The 10,569-nt window shown below is 36.1% G+C and overlaps 2 protein-coding genes across 5 annotated transcripts; one reads left to right on the top strand and one right to left on the bottom strand.

Annotated features, from left to right (window-relative positions):
- Nucleotides 1-1,126: 1,126 nt before the first annotated feature.
- On the top strand, nt 1,127-3,885 carry LOC104248028 (pentatricopeptide repeat-containing protein At3g22690). Its single transcript, XM_009804207.2, has one exon. It carries the CDS (start codon nt 1,267-1,269, stop codon nt 3,778-3,780), a length of 2,514 nt encoding a protein of 837 aa, XP_009802509.1. The 5' UTR covers nt 1,127-1,266; the 3' UTR covers nt 3,781-3,885.
- A 399-nt stretch (nt 3,886-4,284) lies between these two features.
- LOC104248026 (protein RDM1-like) lies at nt 4,285-10,495 on the bottom strand. 4 transcript variants are annotated; one of them, XM_070159501.1, is made up of 4 exons: nt 10,366-10,495; nt 8,407-8,516; nt 8,003-8,257; nt 4,285-4,816 (listed from the first exon to the last, which is right to left on the bottom strand). In XM_070159501.1, exons 2-4 carry the CDS (start codon nt 8,471-8,473, stop codon nt 4,434-4,436), a joined length of 705 nt encoding a protein of 234 aa, XP_070015602.1. In that variant the 5' UTR covers nt 8,474-8,516; nt 10,366-10,495; the 3' UTR covers nt 4,285-4,433. The 4 variants fall into 4 exon arrangements, with proteins under 4 accessions (XP_070015602.1, XP_070015610.1, XP_070015607.1 ...); XM_070159509.1 differs by having other exon boundaries at nt 8,108-8,257; XM_070159506.1 differs by having other exon boundaries at nt 8,476-8,516.
- Between the last annotated feature and the right edge of the window lie 74 nt (nt 10,496-10,569).

Below are 10,569 nucleotides of genomic sequence, written 5' to 3'. Positions count from 1 at the left end.
AAGTTTGGAGATAATTGATGGGTCTAAAGGTTCTATGTTGAGTAGGTAGAAAATAGAGTAAGTGCAAATTTAGTGATGGCATGCATGAAATGAGGCTCGCTTCAGGGGTTTTATGTGATAATAATGTGCCACCTAGACTTAAGGGCATGTTCTACAGAGTGGTGGTTAGATTTACTGTGTTATATGGGGCTGAGTGTTGACCCGTCAAGAAGTTCCATGTCCAGAAGATAAAAGTAGAGAAATGGAGAATGTTGAGATGGATGTGTGGACATACCAAGAAAGAATAGATTAAGAATGAAGTTATTAGGGACAAGGTGACTCCAGCTTCTGTGGAGGACAAGTTGCGGGAATCGAGGTTGAGATGGTACAAGCATGTGAAAAGGAGAGATATAGATGCTCCGGTCAGGAGGTGAGAGAGGTTGACTATGGTGGGTCCGAGGAAGGGTAGGGGTAGGCCAAAGAAGTATTTGGGAAAGGTAATTAGGCAGGACATGTCATTGCTTTAGCTTACCGAGGATATGACATACGATAGGAAGGTGTGGAGGTCAAGGATTAGGGTTGAATGTTGATAGGTAACAGTGTGTTTCTTCTAGGCTTACAAGTAGTACTAAGAATATTTTTTGCATTTTCTTATTCATGGTTCTTTATTATTACATGATGTGTCATTCGCGTCCGTTAGTATATTACATTATTGTTATTATTGTTTGTTGCTTGGTTATTTTATCTTCACTATTCCTTGAGCCGAGGGTCTATCGGAAACAGCATCTCTATCTTTATAAGATAGGGGTATGGTCCACATACATACAAACCTCCTTAGACCCTACTTATGGGATTATACTAGATTTGTTGTTGTTGTAAAAGAATTATTCTTTGACTAAAATTTTTGCATATACCTTTTAAATATTTTAAATTATTAATTTTTGTGACTTGACGTATTTTTAAGTAGTTTTTAAATTTGTAAATTTTAATTTTAAAAAAGTAAAAATATTTATGTACACGATCAAAATTAAGAAGTTTGAACCTCAAAAAATAAAAAGTATCACATAAATTAAAATAGAATAAGTATTAAATACTTAAGACAATAAGTTTAAAAAATATTGTTAAGATAGAACTAGAATAAGAAACCGTACGATTATGCTTTCAGGTAAAATATTCCGCGCTGCATCTGTGACTTTGGGAAAATGGTGAAGTTGTAGTTTCTCATCAGATTCAAGCATGGAGTCAGCTGGGTGTAGTTGAAAACTGGAAGTAACACCTCAAACAACAATGACAGCAACCGTAAATCTATCTCTATCTCCTCTTCTCTCCACTCCCCAACAACCTCAATCAAATCGAAGTACAACAACCGACCTAATCAAATCATGCAAAAACCTTAACGAAATCAAACAGCTGCATGCCCGTTTCACTAAACAAGGGTTCAATCAAGATCCTGGTTTTCTTGGTAAACTCATTGCTAAATGCTCCGAAATAGGCTCATACGATAGCTTAAAATATGCACAAACAGCTTTTGACTATTTCTGTTATAGTGAAGAAGGTTTAAATAATACTTACAAGTTTAATTCTTTAATAAAAGGGTATTCTTTAGCTGGTTTGTTTTCTGATGCTGTGTTGATTTATGCAAGAATGGTTCTTGAAAATGTGGCGCCTGATGGTTACACTTTTCCTTTGGTTTTGAGTGCTTGTGCCAAGGATGGGAGGTTTTTTGAGGGAAGTGGAATTCAGGGTTTGGCTTTAAAATGGGGCTTTGGTGATGATGTGTTTGTGTTGAATTCTCTGATACATTTGTATAGTGAATGTGGGGAGGTTGATAAAGCGAGGAAGGTGTTCGATAAAATGCCTGACAGAAATTTGGTGTCTTGGACTTGTTTGATTTGCGGGTACTCGAGGAGGGAGAAGGCTGAAGAGGCGGTTCGTTTGTTTTTTGAGATGGTAGAGGAGGAGGGTATTATGCCGAATTCTGTGACGATGGTTTGTGTGATTTCGGCTTGTGGGGAGTTGGGGGGTTTGGGATTGGCGGAAAGAGTGTGTGGTTATATTGGAAAGGCTGGATTAAAGGTCAATACTGTTATGGTAAATGCTCTTGTAGATATGTATATGAAATGTGGATCCGTGGTTAAGGCGAAAAGGCTTTTTGAGGAATGTGTTGATCGTAATTTGGTACTTTATAACACGATTTTATCAAACTATGTACGCCATGGGATGGTGACAGAAGCACTTGATGTCTTGGGTGAAATGCTTTCTTGTGGAGGACCTCGTCCGGATAGAGTAACTTTGTTGTCTGCTATATCAGCCTCGACAGAGATGGCTGATGTTTTCTTAGGAAAGCAGTGTCACGCTTATATTTTGAGGAACGGGTTAGAGAATTGGGATTCCATTGGTAATGCCATCATCGATATGTACATGAAGTGTGGGTGTCAAGAATGGGCTTGCAGAGTTTTTGATCGGATGTCAAACAAGACAGTGGTATCATGGAATTCACTAATGGCAGGCTTTCTGAGAAATGGTGATGTGGAGGCAGCTTGCAGAACCTTTGATGAGATGCCGGAGAGTGATATTGTGTCATGGAACACCATCATTGGTGGTTTGGTACAACAGAGTATGTTTGAAGATGCAATTCATTTATTTCGTGTTATGCAGAATGAGGGGATTAAAGCAGATAGGGTGACAATGGTCAGTGTTGCATCTGCGTGTGGATACTTAGGTGCTAATGATATTGCTAAGTGGATATATAATTACATTGAGAAATACGAAATTCATCTAAATATGCAGCTAAGTACTGCGCTTATTGACATGTTTGCTAGGTGTGGCGATCCTGCAAATGCAATCAAAGTGTTCAATAAAATGAAGGAGAGGGATGTCTCTGCCTGGACTGCAGCGATAGGGGCTATGGCTATGGAAGGAAATGGTAAGCGGGCAGTCAAACTATTCTATGAGATGCTCCGGGAAGGGGTAGAACCTGACCAAGTTGTGTTTGTGGCTGTACTAACAGCATGTAGCCATGGGGGTTTAGTAGGAGAGGGAATGAAAATCTTCAGGACTATGAAAGAGATCCGTGGAATCTCACCACAGATAGTGCATTATGGGTGCATTGTTGATATGCTTGGTCGGGCTGGTTTATTGAAAGAAGCTATTGATATTATAAAAAATATGCCAATGAAGCCAAATGATGCAGTTTGGGGGGCTTTTCTAGCTGCTTGTAAAATGCATAAAAACGACGAGATGGCAACTTATGCAGCTGATATGATCTCTGAATCATCCCCAGATAAAGCTGGAATCCATGTGCTTCTGTCAAATATTTATGCTTCGGGAGGGAAGTGGACCGATGTTGCCAAGGTAAGGATGTCTATGAAGGAAAGAGGGATAAAGAAGAACCCCGGTTCAAGCTCAATCGAGGTGAATGGAACTGTTCACGAGTTTACTTCAGGTGATGAATCTCACCCGGAGCAGACTAGTATTTGTCTAATGCTAGAAGAAATGAAGTGCAGGGTTAGAGAGGCAGGTCATGTCCCTGATCTAACAAATGTTATGATGGATGTTGATGAGCAAGAGAAAGAATTCTTGCTTTATCGACATAGTGAGAAAATAGCCATGGCATTTGGACTCATCTCGACATCTCAGGGATATCCCATTCGGATCGTGAAAAACCTTCGAATGTGCTCTGATTGCCACTCATTTGCAAAACTGGTGTCAAGAGTATATGAACGGCATATTATTGTCAGAGATAACAACCGTTTCCATTTTTTCCAGAGAGGGTTGTGCTCTTGTGGTGATTATTGGTAGCTGCATTGTTGTATATGATTGTATGATAGGAGTACATAGTATTCGTACTTTCTCAAATTTAATTGTGTAACTTCACCAAATGCTTTGATTATAAATTCCATTTATTTGGCCTAATAAATAATTATAAAGCAAATTTAGCTTTGATCCGTTGGCAAAACCTGCGTCCAATAACCAAGAGGTTCTCTCCCAAAAAAAAAATGGAAATTCTTTGTACTTCTCCAAGAATGTAGATAAGTTATTCCACATATATACATGCCGTGTTCCATAACAGGGTGAACTCGCACCATCTCTCAAAAAGCCAGAGAGAGAGAGAGAGAGAGAGAACGATACTTTTGTTATAACAGCTTAAGACATCTCTGATCTCTTTATCTGGTATTTCTCAAGTCCATTATCGCGGTAGGTGAAGAAAAATTTGCAAATTTGATGCATATTTTCATCTCTCAAAAACATTATCATGACAGCTACTGTGGATAAAAAGTACTACATCAATATGAAAACATGAGATAAACTTAAAAGCAGCCATCTGACAAACACTTTTTAAAATATAAAATTTGTCTTGGGCTGGGTGATGGGGATAACGATTTTGTTTTTCTAACTAGAAATTCAGGATTATAGACAAAGTCCATCAGATGGATTGGTATTGCAGAAAGAATCTATTTGGATGGATTCTGCAACTTTGGGAAAATTGGATCAATATAAACATGATACATGGGATCAGCAAGCCAGAGTTTGGCAAGGTAATGAGGAGACGAAGTACGCCTGTGAACTTCTTCCATAAGCCAGATGCTTGATTCGGCTTTGGTCGGATGGATGAGCATCTCCAATGGATCAACTTCGTCATCGGCCCCAATCCTCATTTGATCCCGTTGCTTTATGCAGAGGTTGGTCAGGTAATGCAGTGGTTGCCCATATAACTTCTTAATTGATGCAGCCAACCCTGCCCAAGAGGTGCAAGGAATAGAGGAGTGAGTCTGTGTGGGGATAGGAACCAGCTGCATGTACTCTTGATACATTCTCGCTCTTCTGAGAAATGCATCTGCATTGCACACCACAGCCTGTTAGAGTCTAACAGTTAGACCAGTTATATAGATGTAACTCATCGAATAATGGTCAGGGACCTATATGATAGTTAAACCATGCACCTTTCAATTGACTGGAAACTAGTTGAATAAAAAATCTAAAATGGATTTCCTGACAAAGGAAAAGATCTCATTGCAGTATCAGTACCATCAATAAACAGATTCTCAACCTGCATATTCACTTTGTAAAGAAACTATTCTATGATCCTCTGTTTTATGGAAGATGTCTCAAAAAACCTCCAAATCTCCAATGTCACAGAATCAATGCGAACTTAACAAAGAACATTTTTTTGATCAGTCGGACTTAACAAGAATATAACAAAATAGAAGCAGACGATCCATATAAATGGTCTTTTTGGGTTATTAATGCTAAGTATGGTGCTTGACGAGATCTTTTCAGTCTAGTTAGAGAGCTGAGTGAGCATCAGTATAAGTGTGAGATATGGAGAAGTTCTAGACTTAGAGAACCCCTAGTTTCTCTAAAAAGACAAATTTACTTAGTATTGAAATGAAATGAGCTCAAAAAGAGAGAGACAAAAGAAAAAGAAAAAGAGCAGAACAGAAATTCATATTATTGACCCCAACAATATGGAATTAAGGTGTAGTTGATTGATTGACTAACAAGTAACAGAAACGAGATCCATGTATGAGCTTTTCCAGGAACATCTGGCTCTTTTGATAGTGCTACGCTCTTCTTCACTTTCGGGCACCCATTGGAGGGCAATCTTTCAGGGGCTTCTTAGGGACCGATTTATTCTGCATGCATTGACTAATGCAGGAAACCTTCCACTGGTGGGAAAAGCAAAGGGCAGAACAAATCTTTCTTTTATATGCTAATTCTTGTCTGACTTTCTCTTCCTATGCTCTATTTTTTATCAGTTTCTCTTCCTATCCTCTCATTCCTGGTCAATGTAAAATTCTTCCTGATAAAGAGTGAATCAGCCTGGTAACCTATGGCTAGAACGACCAGTAGATCAAAATTTCAAATTCTGGCTCCCAGACAAAAGGATAGGCTGAACCATCTCATCAGGTCTAGATCACATTTTTCTCCACTCAACCATCAAAACAAGGAACTGAAGGAAAAAAGATATAAACAAAACTCCCTTGCACGAGATAGCCAGATATTTCTTTTAATAGGTAAGTAGATAGCCAGATGAATTGATTTCATCAAGATAAATACAAGGCAGCACTCACTTAATGAAGTATAATTGTTAATACTCCTTCAGCCCAATAGCATTAATGTTTAGTGATCCATTTATTGGACGAGAAAAAGCAGAAAAGGGAAGAAAAAAAAATCTTGAGTGACTTCATAGCATTTTCTGTTTCTGTTTTAAAAGAAGAATTTTGTTCAAAGTTTCTTTCACATGTTTCCATTTTCAAAATTTACCAAAACTAGTTTAAAAGAGCAGCAAAGCTTTCCATGTCATGCATCCCCATAATAATGTTAATGCTCTACAATTTTAAGCCCACACAAATCCAAAATCAGAAAAACAGAAAAGTCAAAGCAAGCAGGAAACGGAAAGAATGGTAGAAAAGAATCAATACCCGATTCCTGATCTGCCATTAAAAGAAGAATGAGAAGAGGGAAAAAAAGCCGGAGGATCCAGAGAAGCTCAGGTCTTCTTCTGAATTTGTTCTTTGCATACACCGAACAGCGGGCTTCTCGTTTAGTAGCAGTGGTGTTCTGGAAAAATAGGTTGGAGAAATATAGGGGGAGAGCGACCAAGTGGTGAGTAACTGAGTATAATGTGACAGGAGAGACAAAAACTAGATCACATTTTCTGCATGTCCTATTTTGGAAGATTCCGGGGGAAATAATTACAAGGTAATTCATTAACACTTTCCATACCACAAGGAGAATGACCTTTCGCCTCTCGGCCTTTGGAAAATGCTTTTTTTTAAAGGAAAGCATCGTTTTCAGTAGAAATATGCATTTTTGCTTATTTGCTTTAGTTCCCAAGGGTATGCATGATGAACTTTAGATGACTTATTAGATCGAAAATGCTTGCTTCCCTAAATATAGCTAAAATCCATATCTCAGAATAATATTATGGCTAATCTGTTTATATTTTCAAGTAGCAGCAGAAATTACGTCTTTGTTGGCAGTTACATTTCTCATTGCTTTACTGGAACATAGAGTGTGACTGAACTTGATTAAAAAAAAAACAGAGTGTGATTGAACTTGATTAAAAAAACATAGAGTGTGATTGAAACTCAGATCCGAAATGGTACAGTACCCTCAAGAAACCTGAATCAGTCTTGGTTCCAAGCTGAAGAGTAACAAAAGAGACAAAATAAATCAAGTTCGCTGAAATGATTTATCTCTAAAGGATTATCTAGCGATTTGGTTATTGGCATTTTATGCTTGACACTGTTCTTGCCTAAAGGTTTTAACTTCACATGTTTTTGAAAAAAAAGTCAGTATGACCTTTGGCTGGCAAATACCAAGGTTTCATAAATCATGCTTTTCAACATATTACTTTTGAGCCACTTAGAATTTACAAAACAGATAGTGGACAGTTACAAATACTATTGGATGATTTATCTAAATGTGCATAAAGCTTCATGTCAACAGTGTCATGTGAAGATTCTACATTACGGAAAGACAATTCAGAATACCATGACTCAGTTGAATTTTACAGCTCCCTTCTATATATTTCGCTTCGTTTCTTTACTTATATTTAAACTGGCCGGTAGATGTAAGCAATGCATTACAGTATGTGCATAGATTCGCAAGCTTGACGCGAGTAAATTTTGCCCCCCGCTAACTCAAATTCCTAGTTTTGTCCTTGACTGTCCTAGTCCTCATATTGGAACAGGAGTTGCTATATTTAAACAAGGAGATGAACTTGACTCTCCTCAAATCAAACTAACATGAAGCACTGTGCCAAAGGGCTAACATATCCTAAAAACTTAGCCAAAAACAGAATAATTTCAACCTACAAAACTTCCCAGCTTAATCAAGAGAAGAAAATAAAATTTTCCGTGTAACAGCGACTAAAATCAATCACTGCTGAGGAATACCATATAACCGCTTGAATAGATGGAAGAACAAAAACTAATATCTATCAAAAAGAAAAAAAGATGAAAAGAGAACTTCTAAATGGAAGTACACCTGACCATGTATGAATGATGACAAATACCTTCAGAAACAAGTTCTTCAACATCTTGACCAATATTGAGATTGTCGCTCATATGCTCGCTTTCACACTTAACCATGTCTAAATGATCACAAATAGTTTTAGTACCTTCAGAAACAAGTTCTTCAACAACTTGGTTGACAGCAATGTTGTTGCTCATCTGCTCGCTTTCTGCTTTATGGTCATCCCCATCAGACGAAGATGATTCATCAGATGAGACATCTACTTGTTCACCAAATGGCATAGCCATCTTCATGGCTGAAAATGTGTACATTTAGAGAAAACAAAAACATTTAACAATCCTGCAAATGGAAACTCTCAGCTGTACTGAATCAAACTAGTTGACAATACAAAGGTCACAAGATAAACTTAGTTGGTAATAGGGGGGAGTGCGAAGAATTCAGAACTGGTTCCACTTGATTCCATTAGCAAAAACTTATCAATCAGTGAATCAGAAATTGGTCGGTAATTCATACAGCTTTGAATGACAACTATCTTTGAATTTCACAGCCGAAAGCTGCAAGTTTCAATAGCCAACAGTTAAGTTCACGCGAAATAGCAGATTCAACAAAGTTCAAGCACCACCAAGACTTCCCTTTTATATGCATATAACCTTTAATCTATTGTATTCACGAAGAAAAAGAAAAAACATTAATGCATTGCAAAATACAAGATAAAACTAAGAGTACTATGTATAACACAACAATAACTATACCTCAATACCAAACAAGTTAAGGTCGGTTATATGAATCCTAACTGGCCATATTTTTCCCCTTAATTTCATCTCACGCAAGAGTACTAAGTATTAAAAACCCACTCTTTTAGTGTATGTCAAGACAAATGAAGGACAACCCATACATTGATTAGAGATAGATAATTCATGAATTACTTCCATCCCAATTAGTAAAACGGCAAAGGGCTAAATATACCCCTCTACTTTCAAATATTGTTTACATATACCCTTCGTTATACTATTGGGCTATCCATACCCCTACCGTCATACTTTAGAACAAAAATACCCCTATTATCATACTTTGAAACAAAAATACCCCTATTTTGGATAGAGTGCCACGTGGCAACACCAGATTAAAACGACCCATTTCTTTTTTTACCCGATCCGTTTTTTAAAAAATCCACAACCCGGCCCCTATTTTCATTTTTTTCCAGTTTTTTTATTTATTTAAAATTTCAGTTTTTTAGAAAACGAAAATATTTTGTTAAAAACAAAAAAAAAATTCTGTTTTTACAAATTTGTTTTTACAGTTTTTACAAAACAAAATTCTTTTAAAAAAATGAAAAAAAAAATCAAAAACGAAAATATTTTGTTGAAAATAATGTTTTCAGTTTTTGAAAAAACGAAAATATTTTGTTAAAAAACAAAAAAAAAATATATATATTCTTACAAAAAGAAATCAGTTTATACAAATTTGTTTTGAAAAATGTTTGTTTTTCATTTTTTTCATTTTTTTTAAAGATTTTTCTTTTTGTAAAAACTGAAAAAACAAATTTGTACAAACTAAATTTTTTTTGTAAAAACAGAAAAAAAAATATATTTTCGCTTTTAACAAAAAAAATTTGTTTTTTAAAAACTGAAAACATTATTTTCAACAAAATATTTCGTTTTTGAAAAATATTTTTTTTTCATTTTTTCAGTTTTTTAAAAGAATTTTGTTTTGTAAAAACTGGAAAAACAAATTTGTAAAAACAGAAAAAAAAAATTGTTTTTAACAAAATATTTTCGGTTTTTAAAAACTGAAATTTTTAAAAAAAAAAAACTCGAAAAAAATGAAAATAGGGGTCGGGTTGTGGGTTTTTTTAAAAACGGATCGGGTAAAAAAAAGAAATGGATCGTTTTAATATGGTGTTGGCACGTGACACTCCAACCAAAATAGGGGTATTTTTGTTTCAAAGTATGACAATAGGGGTATTTTTCTTCCAAAGTATGACGGTAGGGGTATGGATAGCCCAATAGTATAACGAAGGGTATACGTAAACAATATTTGAAAGTAGAAGGGTATATTTAGCCCTTGCCGTTAGTAAAAACTACCAATGCCATGTAAAGCTTTCATTTTAATTTTTGGAATTTTTCGTTTTTCTCTTAGAATTTTTTTCTTTGTCAACTTTCCTTTATTTTTCTTCTTAAAAGTAATGTCGAGAGAATTACAAGGGGAATACTCAAAGGGAACTGAATAAAAAACAATGATCACAAAATTGGAGCTTTTTAGCATGGGAAAGAAATGGAGAAATCGAAAATTTTAATTTTGTCTTCATGCAACTTGAGCAGACACATAGCAACTCGCAAAAGAACTGGTATTATACATAAGAAAAAGGGAAAGAGGATTTTGTGGGGGAATAAGAGAACCTACAACTCAATTTCGCCGGAATAATGATCGGCAATGGATTCGCCGGAGCGGAGCAAGGTGGCAGACCAGGGCGATTTGGTCAGATTCTACACTTGGTTTTTTACTATAGTGTGGTCAAAGATATCATATAATTGGAGTACAAATGGACTAATTTGGATACATGCCTATTTGAAGCAAAAAAGTATTGGGGCATTTGCAAATCTATAC

The sequence above is a fragment of the Nicotiana sylvestris genome, chromosome 1 (genome assembly GCF_000393655.2).
Source record: "Nicotiana sylvestris chromosome 1, ASM39365v2, whole genome shotgun sequence".
Classification (NCBI taxonomy): domain Eukaryota; kingdom Viridiplantae; phylum Streptophyta; class Magnoliopsida; order Solanales; family Solanaceae; genus Nicotiana; species Nicotiana sylvestris.
This window is presented reverse-complemented; position numbering and strand designations above follow the sequence as displayed.